This window comes from Mustela lutreola, chromosome 4 (genome assembly GCF_030435805.1).
Source record: "Mustela lutreola isolate mMusLut2 chromosome 4, mMusLut2.pri, whole genome shotgun sequence".
NCBI lineage: Eukaryota > Metazoa > Chordata > Mammalia > Carnivora > Mustelidae > Mustela > Mustela lutreola.
Window position 1 is genome coordinate 70,837,506 of NC_081293.1, and position 22,396 is coordinate 70,859,901.

Consider the following 22,396-nt stretch of genomic DNA (forward strand, 5'->3'; position numbering starts at 1 on the left):
CACATCCCTGCTACCATTTTAATTATGTTATGTTGGTCACTATATATGGCACATCATTAGTTTCTGACGTTGTGTTCCATGATTCACTGCTTGTGTAGAACACCCAGTGCTCCATGTAATCCATGCCCTCCTTAATATCCACCACCAGGCTAACCCATCCCCCCACCCACCTCCCTTCTAAAACCCTCAGTTTGTTTCCTGGAGTCTGGAGTCTTTCATGGCTCATCTACCCTTCTGATTCCCCCTCTTCATTTCTCCATTCCTTCTCCTAATGTCCTCCATGCTATTTCTTATATTCTACAAGTAAGTGAAACCATATGATAATTGACGTCCTCTGCGTGAGTCATTTCACTCAGCATGATCTCCTCCAGTCCCATCCATGTTGATGTAAAAGTTGGGTATTCATCCTTTCTGATGGCTGAGTAATATTGCATTGTATATATAGACCACATCTTCTTTATCCATTTGTCTGTTGAAGGGCATCTCAGCTCCTTCCACAAATTAGCTATTGTGGACATTGCTGCTATGAACATTGGGGTGCATGTGCCCCTTCTTTTCACTACATCTATATCTGTGGGGTAAATACCCAATAGTGCAATTGCTGAATCATAGGGTAGTTCTATTTTTAATTTTTTGAGGAATTCCACACTGTTTTTCAAAGTGGCTATACCAGCCTGCATTCCCAGCAGAAGTGTTAGAGGGTTCCCCTTTCTCCACAACCTCTCCAACATTCATTGTTTCTTGCCTTGTCCCTTTTTTTGCCATTCTAACTAGTGTAAGGCTAACATTTGTTATGTTCTGGATTTTCTTGATAATAGCCATCCTGACTGGTATGAGGTGATACCTCACTATGGTTTTTATTTGCATCTCCGTGGTGATCGGTGATGTTGAGCATCTTTTCAAGTGTCTGTTACCTGACTGGATGTCTTCTTTGGAGAAATCTCTATTCAAGTTCTTTGCCCATTTTTTAACTGGATTATCTGCTTTGTTTTTGTTGTTGTTATCCTAGAGATTTGCCATACAACATTGAACCTATAGTTAACAACACTGCATTGTACACTTAAAAATATTTTTTAAAAGTAGATCTCATGTTAAATGTTCTTAATGCAATAAAAAAAGAAAAACTGTACTTACTTTGTCAGACCAACATGAAGATTATATGATAGCATTTGTGCAGAGCAAGTAGTGTCTGCGATATAGTAAATATTCAGTAAGCATTCTCTGTCATTGTTTTTATATTTATGCTGGTCTTTTTCAGGCTTTGAATCTTTGATATTTGTCTTCTATACTTATTGTTTGTACTCTGTCACCTTTTTGCTTTTCTTTTCATCTGCATTCTGTGAGAGCCTGTGAAGGTCCAGTCTATTGAGCATGAGATGGGGGATGAGTGAGATGTGGGGCAGTGGAGGAGCTGAGCCTCTGGCCTGTCACTGTGACCCCGTTTTCCCAGCTTGATGTCTTCTCACAGTGTGTTTGCAATGGAAGAACCAGAGCTGAGTGTTCTGTGCTTGGGTTTCTGGTTGACCAGACCAACACTACAGCTGCATGCGATAGCTCATGTGGCTTCACCTTGGCCCTTCTACCCAGCATGATAATGTAGGGCCCTCCACCCCTTCTCTCCACAGCCCCAAGCTGTCCTTACTGCAGAGTCAAAGAATCCCAAAGTGTTCAGGGAAATCTCTGTGCCAGGAATATTATCAGCCATAGTGAAGACTAACACATCAGAAAAATTCCCACACAACCATGATCATTATTAAGACTGAAATATCTTGAGAAATTCTAGCACAGCAGGATTTTATGAGCATAGAGCAACAAGAACAAAATGCAATGACCTAATACTCAGTGAACACAGTAAGAAAGAGAAAATAGCACTATTATATAAAATTCTTTTAAAAAGCAAAAAGGCGTGTAATATGCAAGTTAGGTTTTCCTCCCCAAATGCTGCACACTGAACAATACCAGAATACCACTAGTTCATGATAACAAAGACAGATATTCCCACTTGTAGATATTTGAGGCAGCTAGGGGTTGGCTGACCTTGTTTTCAGGCTGAAGGTTGTCCTCAAGGCTGGTTTACATACCTCTTCCTTCAGGGATCCATGCTTAAACTAGCCTGCTCTGTGCGCAGGGAAGGACAGGACCATGAGAGAACTTGCCTAAACACATGGTCACATGTCCAGCCGTGTGTCCCAGGTTTCATAGTCCACTGACCAAAACAAGTCCCACAGCCAAGCTCAGAATTGGTGAGGCCAGAAGTGGAGGAAGAAGGAGTGATCATTTACTGAACAATTGTGCAAGGTACCTCAACAATCTAGTTAAAAGATATTTCTTAAATTCATTAAAATAGTTGCCTTAGAAAAAGAGGTAAGAATGAGTTGTGAGGATAAAAGGATGTAAAAGACAAAGAAGTATGTCTTGATCCACCTATGGCAATGTTTCATAAACTGTGGGTTATATTAACTTAAATCTCTATCTTTGTGTTTGAAACAAAATAAAAATCTCCCAATATTTATTGAATGTTTGTGTATCCAGTATTAATTAAGGGCACTGCATGGAATATTAAGAACTAACATTGTCATGTTTCCTTGACCGAGAATTTCAAACTTGTAGAGTTGGAAATCAAGTAGAAATGACAGACTGTAAAAAGCTCTAAGAAGTGAATCTTTAGGGTGCTCTGAACTTAGACAAAAGAGAGACTGATTTGTCTGAGAAGTCAAGGAAGGGTCTGGAAAAAGTGCCAGAAAGCTAAGGTCTGAAATAAAAAGAGGTATTTCCAATGCACGGAGGTATTTTCCAATGGCAGAATTAGACCCTAAAGTCGGAGAAAGAAAAATAATTTCCAAAAATCAAAAGGAGGTAACTTTGCCAGGAGTCTGGAAAGGAAAACCTGAGTCAGAATCTATGGAGTTTGATAGGCTTGAAGAGAGTGACAAAATTTCCTTTCCTAAGAAAAATGGGAGGGTTTTAAGGCAGAAGGGACAGGATCACTAATCACTAGCTCTTCTGTGGTTTCATTCCTATTTTTAAGTTCCTTTGGGTTTATGAGTTCGTTTATGTGAGGCAAGTTGATTGTGTGCCCACTGTTATTTTTAGAAATTTCTACAATGTATCTCAATGAAGAAATTTTACAAAGAATGCATTATTTGTTATTTGATGTCTTAAGGGGATTGAGTTATGTTTACCTTTGAAAAATGTATTTGCCCAAAGATTCAGAGTTAAATTACCCTGACACAAATACTTCTTGGGATTTTGGATAGTTATGTTGATACCACATTGGTAGAAACTCAACTGTATGCACAGTCTATATTATATTAGGTCAGTGACATCAGCACAAGGCACCTGTCTCTGAGATTTTGACTCACTGTGTTGTCCACACCTGGCAGTTACTGTGGATGTCAGACAGTGGGGAGGAGAGAGGAAGAAGGAAAAGCACATTTCTTCTTAGTGGTCACATGGAGAGTTTGACTTCCCTTAGCATTTGGTCAGATCCACTAATAAAGCTATTATGATTACAAAAAGCAATATAAACCACTTTGCAGTAATCCCTAATGCTAAATCATACTTGGGAGGTTCGGTGAATCACACTGTTACAAAGTAAATCAGATTAGTTGCTTTCAAGGACATTGGGAAAAAGAATTTTGGAAACCACATCATGGAGAACAATATTTGTATACTTGAAAACAAATTACTTAATGTTTGTGTGTAATGGTAATAATAGGTTTAGTATTCCCTGATATAATATGATTGCCATTATTACAAAGAAAATTATGTGGGTCTGAATAAGTAATTTTTTTTTATAAACATATATTTTTATCCCCAGGGGTACAGGTCTGTGAATCACCAGGTTTACACACTTCACAGCACTCACCAAATCACATACCCTCCCCGATGTCCATAATCCCACCCCCTTCTCCCAAACCCCCTCCCCCTGGCAACCCTCAGTTTGTTTTGTGAGATTAAGAGTCACTTATGGTTTGTCTCCCTCCCAATCCCATCTTGTTTCATTTATTCTTCTTCTACCCACTTAAGCCTCCATGTTGTATCACCACTTCCTCATATCAGGGAGATCATATGATAGTTGTCTTTCTCCGCTTGACTTATTTCGCTAAGCATGATACGCTCTAGTTCCATCCATGTTGTTGCAAATGGCAAGATTTCATTTCTTTTGATGGCTGCATAGTATTCCATTGTGTATATATACCACACCTTCTTGATCCATTCATCTGTTGATGGACATCTAGGTTCTTTCCATAGTTTGGCTATTGTGGACATTGCTTCTATAAACATTCGGGTGCATGTGCCCCTTTGGATCACTACATTTGTATCTTTAGGGTAAATACCCAATAGTGCAATTGCTGGGTCATAGGGCAGTTCTATTTTCAACATTTTGAGGAACCTCCATGCTGTTTTCCAGAGTGGCTGCACCAGCTTGCATTCCCACCAACAGTGTAGGAGGGTTCCCCTTTCTCCGCATCCTTGCCAGCATCTGTCATTTCCTGACTTGTTGATTTTAGCCATTCTGTCTGGTGTGAGGTGATGTCATCATCAAGACAGCATGGTACTGGCACAAAAACAGACACATAGATCAATGGAACAGAATAGAGAGCCCAGAAATAGACCCTCAAATCTATGGTCAACTAATCTTCGACAAAGCAGGAAAGAATGTCCAATGGAAAAAAGACAGCCTTTTTAATAAATGGTGCTGGGAAAATTGGACAGCCACATGCAGAAAAATGAAATTGGACCATTCCCTTACACCACACACAAAAATAGACTCAAAATGGATGAAGGACCTCAATGTACGAAAGGAATCCATCAAAATCCTTGAGGAGAACACGGGCAGCAACCTCTTCGACCTCTGCCGCAGCAACATCTTCCTAGGAACAACGCAAAAGGCAAGGGAAGCAAGGGAAAAAATGAACTACTGGGATTTCATCAAGATCAAAAGCTTTTGCACAGCAAAGGAAACAGTTAACAAAATCAAAAGACAACTGACAGAATGGGAGAAGATATTTGAATAAGTAATTTCTTGATAATTATGTATATAAGAAAAATTACTAAATCAAGATATCCCCTGATATTAAGAACTTAATTATTTTGGTCCATTATAGGCTCATTGAAATTTCCTCTGTTTGTAAGTTTGGAAGATCTTTCATACAGACCTTCTGTAGTAATTAATTACATTCTCACCATCATTAACTATATTGTGTTTAATGCTCACTATAGAAATGGAAGCCCAAAGTAAAAATGAACTTAGTAAAAAAGAAAATATTGTAATCTTAAGGTTCTGTTTTCTTGATATAAATTTACATTTATTCTGCCACATTGATTATACCCACCCCATCATTGTATATAAATGTGTTACTGTTTGATGTAAAAAATCGAATGTCAGCACTATGATGACAGGATTTTTTTTTTTTTTTTTTTTGGTCTGTCATGTTCCCCTCATCTAGAAAAAAAATGTCTGGTTCAGAACATCACTGTATCACCACCTTCCTGTCTATATGCTGAATAAATGACCATTCCAGTAGTATTATCTCATACTAATATTTATTGAGTCTTACACAGTCAAATTTAGTAGGGAAAAAGACATCACAAAGTTGAAATACCTTTCACATTTTGGAAACCACACTCTATTTAAATAAGTCACATACTACCTCAAATCATATTTGAAAATAAGCCTAATACATGAACAAACAAATCAATTAATTCATTTATTAATAGGTGATATTAAATCATGTCCTTCCTGTAGGCAATTAGGGTTGGCAAACATCCCGAGTCTTTCAAAGCCATTGACTAATGTCACCAGGGTTGGCATGTGTGTTTAACCAAGAAAAATGATATTGTACTGCAGTTACTTTACTTCTTGAAACCTCATCTCTATTTAAGAATAATAAGAACATTGCACTGGATTAGTACTTGGGTTTGATGAAGAATGAAAGCACTTAGTCAATATCAGGCACATAGATGGTAGTTGGTATTTCCTCCTCATCATCTTTGCTTTCAGGGAGATGGCAAACTTCCCAAACTTTGCCTCTGGTTTGGTACAGTCCTTATCTACTCAGCATTTATTAACTTTAGGGTATCAATGCCTGGACTCATTAAGTACTTCTAGTGTCATCTATGGCAGTGTATAATTTGGGAATAAAGTTTTCATGAAAACACCATGCTAATTGGGTCTCTACAATGCCCCCCAAAATATATACATATGTATGTATTTTTTAGATTTTATTTATTTATTTCAGAGAGAGAGAGCAAGAGAGAGCAAGAGTGAGCACAAGAGTGAGTCAAGGTGAGTCAAGAGAAGCAGACCCCCTGCTGAACAGGGAACCCGAGGTGGGGCTCAGCCCCAGGACCCTGAGATCATGACCTGAGCCAAAGGCAGATGCTTAATGACTGAACCACCCAGGTGTCCCAAATATGCACATATTTTAATAAAGTTTTTTTTAAACCAATGATTAGCAAGGTATTTCATTTAAATAGACATCTTCAATTTATGTCACTTCATAATGATGAATCTCTACTTTTCTTCCCTTGAGTGGAAGATAAAATATTCAAAATCTTGACACATAAATTTTAGCTTGTCTCTCTAATGCTCAAACAATATACCAGATTGGACTCCACATGTGACACAGTCACAATGATCCCTATAAAAAAAGACTGCATGTAGAAGGCTCATCTCATGTTCATAGGGATGTGCCTGAATTATAAACATTAAGACCTGTGATCTAGTTCTAGCACCTTCAGTTAGTAGCACCCATACTTCTCCTTTACAGCTTTTATCAGAAGTGTTAGTGTTTATCTGTGCCCCTTCTTTCTCCCCACCCCACACCGTTATGAGGCCCATAAGTACAGAAGCACATCTCTCCTTCTCCTCATTATCTATCATTCTGAGAGATAAATAGGAGCCATAGATGAGAATCTATGAACAGATATTAGCGGGCTTTAAATAGAAAATGTGCCAACAATTTAGCCACTTTCTAAGATTAGTAAAAATTCTTAGTGATCCTCCAAACCATATACAAAATTACCTGTGTAATGATGATTCTCACAGTTACCAACAAATTACTCAGGAATCTCAATCTTGTTCAACAGTAGATTAACCCACAGTGTAACTTGGATTAGACACATTGTGTGATGCAGTGAGTGTAAGAAAACATCATCCATATCTTAATAATGTAAGTCATATGAGGATTCCTTTGAAGGAAAAATCCAGAGGATTATGTCATTCTATTAAAGGATGGGCTTAACAACAGAAGGTATTAAATATAATTAAAGAAAGCTGAGAAGTAGGGAATAGATAATGTTTTATATTTAGCCAGTCCAGAAAAAAAAAAGAATTTTCATGATGATAGTTTCATTTCTGAAATACTAGACTGAGGGATTTTTCTGGAATGAATGTTTATTCTCCTCCTATCTTCTACTTTTGGGGAACTTTCTTTCCATTATCATCTCTTTTCTGATACATTTTCCTCAAACAAAAATCACTGTTATAATCTCCACTTCCTTTCTGCTCTCAAAAAATGTGCTCATGACCACTGGAAGCAGGGACTTGGTTGATGCATATTTTCAACCACAGTAGGGGTTCCATATACAGCCACACCCCCATGGAAGTGACATAACTGGAGTCATCTCTCACGGAGCTCACAGTCAAGGGACAGAGATATGCTGCAAACCCATGAACAAGTAAATATGAAATATAAATTCAGATAGGGATACATAGTCTAAAGAAAATACAATAGGATTAACTCAAGTGGTTTCTGAATGGATAGAGGCAGAGGAGGGGTCATCTGAGAACTGGGTGTTGGAAGGAACTAGCCACATAGGAGTGAGACCAAGCATGAACAACGGACAAATGAGTGTTGGGGTAGATATGAGGTTGGTGTTCTAGGAGGGCCATTCTTGCTGAATTACTTCAAATGATCATCAGGAAGGTAGGAATATGAGATGAACTCCATCTTCCCAATTCAGTTTTCATTCCGGTACCCTCAGGACTCAGCTGCATGTAGTCAGTAGATGTGTCAAATGGATGAAGGAATGAAGGAATCCATCATCTAATGACTTAATCCCTGCATCATAAAACATACAAGCAAGATTATAAATATTAGGGAATAGATAACTTATAACATTTTCAACTGCTGATATTGCATATAATTTTTACATTTAGATTTATATAATTTTTAATTTCCATAGTCTCCGTGAGGCAAGGTCAACGTTTCCTGCACCCCTCGAGTGGTTAAGCTTCCATTAATACCATGGTTCTTTCCTCAAAATTTGTTTAGGGAAATATATCCTTCTAAAGGAGAATGTGTCACATATTTGAAAATTTAAGAAAAAAATATCTCAAACTCTTGTTGTGAATGGAAGTGACATAAAGAAAGTTTGCTCTACTGGCTCCTAATTATTCTTTCCAAATCATGGTGATATGAAGTCATGCTTGCTCCAGTGGATAGATAAGGTCAGCGGGATTTATAGAAAGTACTGTCACAGTAAGTGAGGAGACGTCGGAAAACTGTCCTGCTCTGCTTCTCACACATCCTCACTTTCCATAAAATTTTAAGAAGGAACCCACTTTGTTTAGCCTTCAAAAGACTCCAAGAGACATAATGATAGGATTCTCTATTTTTGCCACCCCTGCTGAGAAGAGAATCTTTGCAGAGAATTTTACCACTATCTTCTTGAATTCATGTTTATGTCTTGTTTTGTTTTCTTGCAATTTTTTTTTCTTTTGATAATGTCTCTTCATGGTGGCCAGGTAAATAGAGCAAAATTCCAAAATTGTTTAGCCTTTTTTTTTTTAATGTGAAATTACATACCTATTATGAAATCACCCACTAACTCAAAAACGACGTTGGACCACAATCTATCTCATAGTCCCTTTTTTGAAATTTTACCTTAACTGCAAAGTCAAAATATATTTTACCTCATCATATTAAGACACCCGTACTAAGGAAGAGACATGGTAGTTTAGTTAGTGGATTCCACTATGCAGCTGTCTAATTTGTCTTCCTTGATGGTGCCCTAAAACCATAGACAATTTGTTTTATTCTTTTGAGCCCACAGTTGGAAACATTTCTAGACTACTATGGGAAGTATGGGCATGGAGACAGACAGAAAAGCAAGAAGAGAATCCCTCAGTTGCTATGAAAAGAATTAGAACTGTCTGTGCTGACAAAAACGAGGCTCAGGGTAAAACCTTGGTCTTCACAGTTAGGAAGGCTTCTGTTCCCTTGTGGAGAAAGAGGACTATGCCCCCTCACTGTGGGGGATAAAGAGCTTGGCTTTCAGGTAGTGTTTTCCTGAGGAAAGGGCCTTTCTGATAGTCTAAGTCCTGAAATGCCACTGGGGGTCTGAACTACACTGATGAACTTCCTTTTGCCAAAATTTTATGTGAATGAAATGGTTTAGTGGTGCTGTTGTCTAAGAACAGAGAGGTTTCTTCTGTCATAAATAAAGACGAATTTTTTGATCAGCGTTGCAAGAGCAAGAAGCCATTTGCTTATCATTTATAAATTAAACTATAGCCTAGTTTTAATTTAGTATAAACTTGAAGAAAATAATTTTTGTAACCTGCTTGCGGTGTTAGTGACTTCATTATACTTTGGAAATGCTATAGATAAGGCATCTATTGCCATAGTAATAAAATTTTAAAGATTGGCTTTTTTAAAAAGATTTTTTAATATATTTATTTGACAGAGAGAAAGAGAGGGAGAGGGGGTAAGCAGGCTCCCTGCTTAGCAGAGAGTCTAATGCATGGCTCCATCCTAGGACTCTGAGACCATGACCTGAGCCAAAGGCAGAGGCTTAACCCACAGAGCCACTCAGGTGTCCCTAAAGATTGGCTTTTTTGAAAAGACAGCTCTTCATTCAGTACTGATGGTCCAAAAAAGCTCTCTTAATAAACATATAAATGCATATACAGATATACACAGTACAATATATATACTATCTTATCCCGAATTAGAGTATGAAGTAATAAATATTTTCATCTCAATTTTAAGTATGTTTTTGTAGCTTGGTTTACTTTAAAAAATAAATATGATCAATGTATTCAACTGGGAAAAATATCAACTTACTGGGAATATGAAAGAGTAAATAGAGATTCTTATATTTCTAGCACAATTTAAAAAAAATGAAAATATTTGGTAAGTTAATATTTGTCAAAATTATGAATTATTTGGGTTTTTAAAAATTAATATAAATATTTAAATTTATATTTACTAAATGATAACTTGAATATTTACATGCCATGTTGTAATATAGTTAATAGAATACATAATTCATCAACTCAGTGAACTATTTCATTTTATTTTTTAAAATGTAATTGAGTAAATTTTGTACATTAAAATACTTTGATCATACCTATTAAATTTTTAGTGGAATCAAGTATTCAATATTTAATAAATAATATTAAGTAATATTAAGTGATAAAGTTTATAATGGCTCCTTTTTTTTTTAGTATGGTTGAATTTCTGAATTTTACAATTACATTGTTTTCCAGATTAATCATGGTAATTTTACCTTGCCTGACTCGTGCCATAAATGACCTAAAGACAATGTTAGGCATGTTAGTTGACGCCGTCCCCAAAACCAGTTAACTTTGCCTATCATATGGCTTAATTATTTAAGTATAAAGCAAGGCTCAAGTAAAAAGATTTTGAAAAGGAAGAAAAAAGGAGGAAGAGAAGTAGGGAGGAAAGATGAAAAAGGAAGATAAAAATAGAGGGAAGAGAGGGAGAGAGGGAAAGAAAGAGAAAACACTTTTGAAAACAGGCAAAGGAAAATCCAAATAACTTTAGGTATTTAGTTATTGCTGCATGTGATATCAAATGAAAAGCAGTGCCTTCATGGTAAGGGTGATGGGGGAACCAATGACAATGGCTCGGGTGGGCTAACCATGCCACAGGAGGCCACATCTTCTTTATGTGGTAGAGATCTGTGGAATAACAAATCATAGAATAAAAAAATTCATGACATACACCTGCAGTCTTATCTGTCATGACCCTCTAGGAAGGGCCTGGATGTTCTGGAAAGCAAAATATGTTAGGCATGTGGGAGGTAACACTTCAGAATACTGAAATTTGTCCTCTTTTTATCAGTTAAAGGCATAATTCAAAATGTACTATGAACACGTTGGCTTTTTGAAGAGGGCATGCCAAGTCAATGAAGACACTTTAAGTTTCTGGATAACTACTCTGTGACTGGAGCAAGGGTTTTAGTTGTACTACAGATGGAGTGGATGCTGAATTGAACAGAAACTCTGAATTTTTTTCTTGAAACTGTTTGTGCTGTGATGTTCCTCTTTCTTCCTTCACTCCTCTTCATGGGACATGTGCTCCAGAACTTTCTGGGCAGTACACAAACTAAGCGGGATTTACGAGAGCATTTTTCCCAAGTAACTTTGTTCATTCTCATGTTGAAGGACTGTTGCCTGTAGGATATCATAGATAAATGTCACGTTGGGTTCAAGTGTAAGGACCTGTGTTGTTGTATGAGTGTGTTTCATTTGAGTAATAATGCTGACATGTACTAGCTGAGGAAATTCAGAAATGTGCTACCTTTAAGAGCCTTGATTGTCTTTGCATAAGGTATAGTTACTACTCATACCAACCCCTGGGTTTCTTGTAAGCATACACGTGAGAACACATGAAATGCACATTATTGGATAATGTAGTAAAGCACACAAATGGAGCACTAACAACTCCTGCCAATATCATTATTTTTTATTTATTTATTTGACAGAGAGAGGGATCACAAGTAAGCAGAGAGGCAGGCGGGGGCGGGGAGCAGGCTCCCTGCTGAGCAGGGAGCCAGATGTGGGGCTGGATTCCAGGACCCTGAGATCATGACCTGAGCCAAAGGCAGTGGCTTAACCCACTGAGCCACCCAGGTGCCCCTCCCCATTATTTTTTTAAAAATTTTTAGATTTGAGTATGTTTTACACACAGTGTCACACAAGTCCAGGTGCATGGCACAATGATTCACTTTATATCTTATGTTGGGCTTTCCCCAAGTGTAGCTCCCATCTGTCACCATAAACACTATTACAATGATTCTATTCCTCTCATGCCTTTCATCCCCATGACATACTCACCCCACAATTGGAAGCCCGTGTCTCCCCTTTGCCCATTCTGACCTTCCTCAACCTCCTTCCCTCTGGCAACCATATGTTTGTCCTCTGTGTTTATAGGTCTTATTCTGCTTTTCATTTGTTTATTCGTTTTGTTTTTGAGGATCCACATGTCAGTGTATCATATGGTTATTTGTTATTTCTTATTCTTACTTATTTCACTTAGCACAGCACCCTCTAGGTTCATCCATATTGTCACAAATGTCAAGATCACATCCTTTTTTGTGGTTGAATAATATTCCAGCATATAATATAGAATTACATCTATCAGTAGACATTTGAGTTGCTTCCATATCTTAGGTATTGTAAATAATGCTGCTAAAAACATAAGGGTGCATATATCTTTTTGAATTAGTATTTTTGTATTCTTCAGTAATTTTAATAGTGGAATTGCTAGATCATCAGAAAGGCTTGTTTTTAATTTTTTTGAAGAACCTGCATATTGTTTTCCACAGTGGCTGCAGTTTGGATTCCCACCAACAGAGCATAAGGGTTCCTTTTTCTCCACATCTTCACCAACACTTGCTTTTTTTTTTTTTTTTTTTTTGCCATTCTGACAGGTGAGAGGTTAGATCTCATTGTAACTTTGATTTGCATTTCTGTGCTGATGAATGATTTAGAACATCTTTTCGTGTGTATCTGGCCATCTGTGTCTCTTTGTCAAGTGACTGTTCATGTCTCCTGCACATTTTTAATTAAATTATTTGGGGGGTTTTTTGGTGTTAAGTTGCTTAAGTTCTTGATATATTTTGGATACTATCTAACCCTTAATTGATTATGTGTTCTGCAAACATCTTCTTCCATTCAGTAGGTTGTTTTTTAGTTTTGTTTATCCTTTCCTTTGTTTTTGCAGAAGGTTTTGTTTTGATATAGTCCTGATAGTTTATTTTTGCTTTTGTTTCTTTGCCTCAGGAGACATATCCAGAAAAAAATGTTGCTATAGTCAATGTCAGAGAAATTATTGTCTGTGCTCTTTTCTAGGATTTTTATGATTTCAGGTCTCACATTTAAGTCTTTAATTGATTTTTATTTTATTTTTTTATATAGTATAAGAATGTAGTCCAGTTTTCCCAATACCATTTGTTTTCTTTTAACATTTGATTTATTTATTTGACAGAGAGAGATCACAGGTAGACAGAGAGGCAGGCAGAGAGAGAGAGAGAGAGAGAGAGGAAAGCAGACTCCCCGCTGAGCAGAGAGCCCCATGCAGGACTCGATCCCAGAACTCTGAGATCATGACCTGAGCCCAAGGCAGCGGATTAACCCACTGAGCCACCCAGGCGCCCCAATACCATTTGTTGAATAGACTTTTTTCCATTGAATATTCTTTTTCTTAAAGATTTATTTACTTTAGAGAAAGAGAGCACACAAGCAGAAGGAGGGACAGAAATCCTCAAGCTGATTCCCCTCTGAGCACAGAGCCCAACTCAGGGCTCAGTCCCAGGACCCTGAGATCATGATCTGAGCCAAAACCAAGAGTCAGCTGCTTAACCAACTGAGCCAGCCATGTTCCCCACCCATTGCATATTCTTGCCTCTTTGGTCAAAAACTAATTGACCATATAACAATGGGTTTATTTCTGGGCTCTTTATTCTGTTCCATTGATCTATGTGTCTGTTTTTGTGACAGTACCATACTGTTTTGATTTTGATAGCTTTGTACGGTATATTTTGAAATGTGGGATTGGGATGCCTCCAGTTTTGTTCTTTTTTAAGAGTGCTTTAGCTATTTGAGGTCTTTTCTGCTTCCTTACTCATTTTGTGATTGTTTGTTCTTGTTTGGTGAAAAATATTTTTGGTGTTTTGAGAGAGAGTGTATGAAATTTGTAGTTTGTTGGTAGTATGGACATTTTAATAATATTTATTCTCCCAATCCATGAACATAGAATACCTTTCCATTTGTTTGTGTTGCCTTCAGTTGCTTTCATCAGTGTTATTCCTAAGTATTTTATTGTTTTTGGTGCAGTTGAGAATGGGAATGTTCTCTTTGTTTCTCTTTCTGCTATTTCATTATTAATATATAGAAACACAAAGGATTTCTGTATATTGATTTTGTATTCTGAGACCTTATTGAATTCATTTATCAGTTCTAGTAGTATTTTGCTGCAGTTTTTAGGGTTCTATATATAATATCAAGTTATTTGCAAATAGTGGAAGTTTTACTTGTTCCTTACCAATTTGGTTACTTTTATTTATTTTTTCTTGTCTACTTGCTGTGGTTGGGACTTCTAGTTCCATGTTGAATAAAAATGGTGAGAGTGGACATTCTTGTTCTTATTCCTGATTTTAGGGGGAGAGCTCTCAGTTTGTGGTTTATATTTTTATATCTCAGGGAAGGTTTATATTTTTAAAGATAACTTCAATAGAATAGAAGCAGAAAGTCAATTAAGAGTCCACTGCAGGAAACAAGTGCATAGAGATGAGAATAATCTACATCAGGCATGCATTCATTGAGCTATTAGCAGGACTTCAGGATGGTTTGGTTGTAGAGTCCAAGAGAAAGAGAAGGGTCAATGGTCACCTCTAGGCTTTTAGATGGACCAACTTGGTCAAAGGTAGGGCCATTGGTCTAGTGTGGAGAAGGTGCACTTTTGGGAGAGGAAATCAGGATGATGGTTTGGGATATGCTGAGATAAAAACAGAACATCTAAGTTGACCACCATATATATATATATATATTACCTTGGAGTTTAAAGGGGGAGTGTAGCTGGAATGTAAATGGGAATTATAAACACATAGAAGTTGTTTAGAGGCACAAGACTGGAAGAAATTGCAGAAGCTGAAAATAGAGGTAAAGAAGGTAGATATTCCTGTGACTGTCTTGGGAGTGCTTTCTTCCATAGTGTCAGTTCAGGTTTGTGATCAAATCTACCACATACCAGCTCTGTGCCCAAACTCTTTACTTGACCTGAGGGGTGACCTATGCACAGAGAAGATTATGTAATTCAAAATAAGACCAAAGTAAACCCTAATGTAAGTAAGTCAGTTTTAACTATTTTTTGTAGTCTTTAAAAATGTATCAAATATTAATTTCTTTTTTAAATGATTTTTTTAATTTAACTTTATTTTCTCAGTGTTCCAAGAGATTTACTATCCCAATTTATCTTGTTCTATATCTGGGACAATTTCACATCCTTTAACTCCCTATAAGCCTCAAGTTCATTAACTAAAAATAAAAAATGGACAGTTGAATCTACATGTATCATCTTTAGTATAGTTCTTGGACATAATAAGCATTCAACAAATGTTAGCTATCATTATTTTACTATTATTACTATCATCATCATTAGTAATGTTTTCCTAAAGGATTGTTGTGAGGACTAATTTATTTATGGAAAAAACCCCACAAAACTAGCATGTTTAACAGCACAGAGCAGCTGGTGAATAGTTTTGTCTCCTCCACTTCCATACCCATCCCTCCACTTTACAACAGACCTCCATGCTCCATCATTCTCTGTGTCAGAGTTCAAATAATCACGATAAAAGAACACCATTTATAATTGTCTCAGAAGGTAAAAAAAATAAGCAGACATGGGGCTTAGGTCAGGTGAGATTCCTATAATTAAAGGACAGTGGAAGAGAAGACACCCAAAGCAACATTAATTTATTCTGTCACAGAAATAATTTTCAATAACAGGTAGTGAAGATACTTCATTGGTTCAGGGGCAGTCATCCAAAAGAAACAGAGATTCTGCTGTATTTCAGACCTCGAAGTGTGAGTGCTAAATACAATTTTTCACTTCTAGAAAGCCATGCATTTTATACATCGGTTTGCCGCCATCAATACCCTTTGTTTTCATTTTGCAACAGTGAATTAATGATATATGATCTCATTTTAGGGATTGCCCGCAAGTCGTGTGAGGTACAGAGTAGACGATGCCCAGTTTCCTTATCCTGCCAGTATTTTTGACGTAGAAGAAGATTCTGGAAGAGTAATAACTCGAGTCAATCTTAACGAAGAGCCTACAACAATTTTTAAGGTCAGTGCAGTGTTTTCCTTACCATTATCTGTTTGATATTTAACTTCTGAGAGTACAGTTTAATAGATAACCGTACATGTTTCCATTTTTCTCCTTTCAATTAAAAAAAATTACAAAATAATATATATTTTACCAGGAATATACTTATAAAATATAGTTAAGCTGAAAGAAAAAAAAAAAAAAACCACCACCACACACAGAATTGATATTTCACATTTTGTGGATAACTAGAATTGAGCAGTTTACTATCTATCCTTATGATAACATTCCATACAAATGCAAGTATACACGTGTGTGTTTGACCCTAATATGATCCTATTATTCATACTGCTTTTTTAAAGTGAGTAATATATTGCCTATGACAGTAAATATTGTTAATGGTATTATTTTAATGGTTGAACGATGTTCTATTGTATGAATTGCGCTATTATTTTTTTTGTCTTACACTTTGTTGTTGGATTTGATGTTTCTAGTTTTTTGTTGTAATAATATTTGCTGTTGTGAAACTCCTTGTACAAATATTATTTGCCACCTTTTTGATTTTCTTTTTCCTTAAGATAAGTACTGAGAGGCAAGATTATTGGGTCAAGTTTATGTACTCATGATAAGTTCTACTTCAGGAAAATTTGAAATATTACTACCCTTCATTATTGTCATAAATATTTTTTTTATTAAATGTTTGAGTGTTCCCATTTTTGTAATTCCTTAGAATAATTTTTTCATTGTGAATAAAACCTTTGACCCTCCATTGCAGAAATGCCCTCATTGGTTAACCTCGTGTGTGTCAGTGAGTACTATACCTCACATAATCCTAGCACTGTTGGGAGCAGTTGTTCTCTTGGTTCAGTGTTAACCCAAGGGTAAAACATGGGCCCAAGGATCATCCTTAGTTATGGTTTCGTCTAGGTTGAACTGGTTTAAATTAGTAGCCTGCACGTTCCAAAATGACAGATATTCCAGAGAAACACATAATATTGAAAATATTTAGCATTTCTTAAATAGAAGCATTCTTCTTGATATAATATACATTATCCAAAAAGGAGCAATTATAAACAACGCTGTAGTAATAAATATTATTACTTGAGACATCTTGAGATGAAAACTTTTCTGCAGTTTGCATCATTTGATCAGTTTCTACTATAAGGTATGAACTTGGTTTTATATGCTTTAAAGAGAGTGTATCTCCAACTCTGTTAAACTGTAAAGATTTCCAGTTTTATCCTCCAGAGTGAAGTATTTCTGCCCTGTAATCTTGCAGACAATTAATTCACGGGAAAAATTAATTTCTTTTTTGTAAGGAAACTAATTAGCTTTTTGCCGTCAATGTGACTGAATTTAACACTTTTTAAATAAGTGTCGGTGCTCATAATGGCCTGTGTTTTTGCTGTGGGTACCAGTGGGACTGTGGGAGAGAAATCAGTTTAATCATTGGAGAGCTGTAGTATCACATACCTGTTTTACTGTAGTGTTTTATCATAGCGTTAGTAACTCCACTTCAAGTTTTCTTGTCTAGGAAATTAAAAAAAAAAAAAAAAAGAAAGAAAGAAAGAAAGAAAAAAGAAAAAAACACCCAACTGGTGGGATTGTTGTGAAGAGCAAGTGAGAAGATAGGTAACATATCCCAGCAGTCCAGTACCTGCTCCATGGAAGACAGTGAGAAAGTGATCATTGCTCCCCCTCCTGGAACCAGGCAGTCCAGTGATTAAAAATGATGCTTTACTTGCTTCTTGCTAATCCTCTTTAACATGAATCTTTATTATTTTTTAAGTTGGTGGTTGTTGCTTTTGATGAGGGCGAACCTGTGATGTCCAGCAGCGCCACAGTGAAAATTCTGGTCTTACATCCTGGAGAAATTCCACGCTTCACGCAAGAAGAGTATAGGTACTGATTTCTATCTGTTTTTGTAAAATGTGTAAAGGTTTTTTGTGTTGCTCTGTTTGGGCCTTTCAAAAGTGAGGTAATTTGAATTGATCAATGATATGACCTTCTCGTTCTCGTTTAAGTTTTTCTAAATTAGCTTAATATTACATTTGTTTATTTATTTATTTATTTATTTATTTATTTTCAAAGTAACAGTATTATTGCTTTTGCACCACACCCAGTGCTCCATGCAATCTGTGCCCTCCCTAATACCCACCACCTGGTTCCCCCAAACTCCCACCCCTCGCCGCTTCAAACCCCTCAGATTGTTTTTCAGAGTCCATAGTCTCTCATGGTTCACCTCCCCTTCCAATTTCCCCCAACTCCCTTCTCCTCTCTAACTCCCCATGTCCTCCATGCTATTTGTTAGGCTCCACAAATAAGTGAAACCATATGATAATTGACTCTCTCTGCTTGACTTATTTCACTCAGCATAATCTCTTCCAGTCCCATCCATGTTGCTACAAAAGTTGGGTATTCATCCTTTCTGATGGAGGCATAATACTCTGTAGTGTATACGGACCACATCTTCCTTATCCATTTGTCCATTGAAGGGCATCTTGGTTCTTTCCACAGTTTGATGACTGTGGCCATTGCTGCTATAAACATTGGGATACAGATGGCCCTTCTTTTCACTACATATGTATCTTTGGGGTAAATACCCAGTAGAAGCATCCAACTCTTGATCTAGGCTCAGGTCATGATCTCAGCATGGTGAGATCGAACCCCTCGTCAGGCTCTGTGCTCAGCATGGAGTCTGCTTGTCCCCTTTCCATCTCCCTGCTGGCTTCCCCTCTCTCTCTCTCTCTCTCTCTCTCAGATAAATAAAAAAATAAAATTTCGAAAAAAATGCAGTCTTTGAAAAATATAACATTATATTTTGGGGTTGAAACTGCAACTAATTATAATCTCAATAGTGAGAAGTAGTAAACATTTCATTTCTTGTTATTGCCAGATAGATACATAATTTGACACAAATCTACAATGATTTTTCTCATATAATCAGCGAAAGAGAAAGAAAGAATGTATGTGTATATGTGTTTATGGGTATGACATATATTATGTATTATAGCTATAGAGCTAGTGTATATACTGTCTTAAGTCAGGCTGCCATAACAAAATCCCACAGACCAGGTGACTCCAATTGGGAAATTTGTTTCCTCACAGTTTCAGAGACTGAAAGCCTGAGGTCAGGGCACCAGCACGGTTGGGTTGTGGTGAGAGCCTTCTTCCTGGCTTGTGGACAGCTGTGTCGCTGTTGAGTGCTCATGAAACAAAGCAAGCTCCCTGGTGTCTCTTCTTATGAGGGTGCCCATCCAAAGATTAGCCCCGACCATGACCTCATCCAAACTTAACTACCTCTCAAAGGTCTCATATTCAAATACTATGACATTGAGGGTTAAATTCTTCAACATATTGATTTTAGGGGGACCCAGTTCAGTCCAAGCACGTGTATAGATACATAGATAGATAGATAGACAGGTAGACAGATATTCTTAGGAAGTGTAGAATTTGTTTAAAAAATAATAAAATTAAATGTACTATATTTTATGATTGCTTCATGATTGCATATGAGTGAAAAATTTTATAATGCTCTCCTGAAAATATAGTAGAACTTTCTTTATGATATTGTTTTAAGCGAAAACATGAATATACATGTATTTGAATGTTAAAACCCATAAGAGATAGTTTTCCACACATATTTGAAGGAGACTCATCACATACTACATATTTACCATTTCTTTATTCTGGACATAGCATTAAACGGCATCCTGTCTTGGAGCTCCAGGGGTTCACAGCCACACATGCAAACAAAACACTGTATGAACAACACAGTATAGTGTGAAGATGCAATGATAGGAGGGGCGCCTGGGTGGCTCAGTGGGTTAAGCCGCTGCCTTCGGCTCAGGTCATGATCCCAGGGACCTGGGATCGAGCCCCGCATCAGGCTCTCTGCTCAGCAGGGAGCCTGCTTCCTCCTCTCTCTCTGCCTGCCTCTCTGCCTGTTTGTGATCTCTCTCTGTCAAATAAATAAATAAAATCTTAAAAAAAAAAAAAAAAGATGCAATGATAGGAGATCAGTGCTAAACAAGTGTGTTGGGGAAATACCTTACTAGATTTAAACACACATAGCTTTAAGTTGTATCTTGAGAAAAAAATACAGCTTAACTACTCCACAAAAATATGACAGGATGTTCCATGCTGAAGAATTAGCATACATACACATACAAATAAACAATACGGGAGGATGTATTGATTTCCAAGATATTTTGGTAGTTTAGTCTATGTAGAGACAAAGTAGACATTATGTCATGTTATTTGAGGCTCAAGAAAAATGAAGATTTCACATAATACTTGATCATATTCTAAAATGTGGATTTTTATTGTTTTGATAACTGTGGTGTTTTATTTTTAAGATTTTATTTATTTATTTGACAGAGATCACAAGTAGACAGAGAGGCAGGCAGAGAGAGTAGAGGAAGCAGGCTGCCTGCTGAGCAGAGAGCCCCATGCGGGGCTTGATCCCAGGACCCTGAGATCATGACCTCAGCTGAAGGCAGAGGCTTTAACCCACTGAGCCACCCAGGCGCACCAACTGTGGTGTTTTTGTTTTTGTTTTTGCTTTGATAATTTCTAAGTACTTACTAAGAATTGTAAGTTTCAAAGCAAAGACAAAGCTACCGAGAGAGGAGGCAGGTGATGTGTCTGGGAACATTTACTACACTGAACCAAGCAGTGTTTTCCTTTTATAATATGCTGCCTTGGGCACTTGGGTAGCTCAGTTGATTAAGCATCCCACTCTTGGTTTCAGGTAAGTTCTTGATCTAAGGGTGGTGATCTCAAGGTCGTGGCATTGAGCCCTGCATTGGGCTCCATGCTCTGTGGGGAGTGTGCTTGAGATTCTCTCCCTCTGCCCCTCCCCCTGCTCATGCACTCTCTCTGTCTCTCTAAAATAAATAAAACCTTTAAAGAAAAGCTTCCTTTGCAAGATTCAAGCAATAAATGAATGTAATTTTACCAGAAAATTCTACATAACACTTATATAAACCACTGAGATGTAAACTCTATTTAAAACAGTAAGAATTCTTGTTCAGTCTGTTTGAAAGGCCCTTTTCTTCCTTCTGTCCATTGTTACCAGTACCTTCCTCTTTAGCTGGCATGGCAACCTGTGAACCCCAGTTCTTTGCTATGGGACATGCAGTTTTCTGCTTCTAGAGACCTTTCCTGGATATGTTCATGGTCCCTGGATGTGTTCATGGCTTCTCAGGAACCAGAATGGATATAAACTCCCCATGTTTCTCACCGTCTTACCTGGATTTAATGCTCACAAAAATGTACTTACTATTTGGGGTGCGTCCAGGAATCCCTCAGATCTTCAGCTGAAAAGAATCTGTTCATTCCATACAGTGCTTCGTCGGAAGCCCCAAAGAGAGAATAAACACAGTAAATGCTGTCCCCTTTCTCCTGGCTTTCATGCACAGCTCATTTCCTATTATTAGCTATAAGCCTCCAGACTTCTGTAGCACATTGCTTATTAACTCTTTTAGCTAAAATACTGTGGCATTCAGGCCAGGGTCATAGATCTCATCAGGGCATTGCTCATTTAGCTTTCTTTTTAAAATTGCCTTTATTTATGCCACTTTTAAAAATAAAAATGTTTTGTTCAATGAATAATTTACCATTTCTTACCTTCTCTGCAAAGAAGTACAAACTGCAAATAGATTCTATTAATAAAGTTGTTAACTTAGAGAATAAAAGAAAACTGCCAATTACTTGGTGATAAAATTAAGAGGAGTCACAGGAGCACATGGAGAAGAATTTTCTGACCTTCCAGAAAAATATTTCTAACATTTGCAAATAGTGCCCTTGACTGTTCTGGTCCATTTGTTACTCTGATACATAAAGGCAATTTGGTATCCTTGCTGCATGTTACAATCTATAAAAAAGTCCTCAGAATTGACTTAATTGGCATAATGGATTCAGTAGGACTTGGGACAGGATTGTTTTCCTTTTTATAAGATTCTTAGAAAACTTGAATAATAAAAAAGTCATATCAAACACTGGCAGAACACACTGTATGTTGAATAAGGCCCAATGATTCAATTTAAATGTTCAAGGAAATTTACATTTGACCTGAAGTGTGGAATGAATTATTAAAAAAAAAAAAAAAAAGTAAGAGACCTAAGGCTGATCTTCATTACCTCTCCATGCTCTTGGAGATTTTTGACATATATACCAGAGTCTGGATGCCTCTACTCTTTTCTTCATCCTCCTGGACCCATAGCTAGATTCCATTCCCCAGCCCTGCTTGCTAGATAGAGCCATGGGACTGAGTTCTGAACAATAAAATGGGGAACACGACGGTC

The 22,396-nt window shown here is 37.1% G+C and overlaps 1 protein-coding gene across 1 annotated transcript in view; it reads left to right on the forward strand.

The window, feature by feature from the left end:
• PCDH15 (protocadherin related 15) overlaps positions 1–22,396 on the forward strand; it is a 723,362-nt gene that overhangs the window by 521,421 nt on the left and 179,545 nt on the right. Inside the window, exons 22-23 of the mRNA XM_059172504.1 lie at positions 15,969–16,109; positions 17,878–17,990. Coding sequence (XP_059028487.1) covers positions 15,969–16,109; positions 17,878–17,990 — 254 coding nt within the window. The remainder of the gene's footprint in view (positions 1–15,968; positions 16,110–17,877; positions 17,991–22,396) is intronic.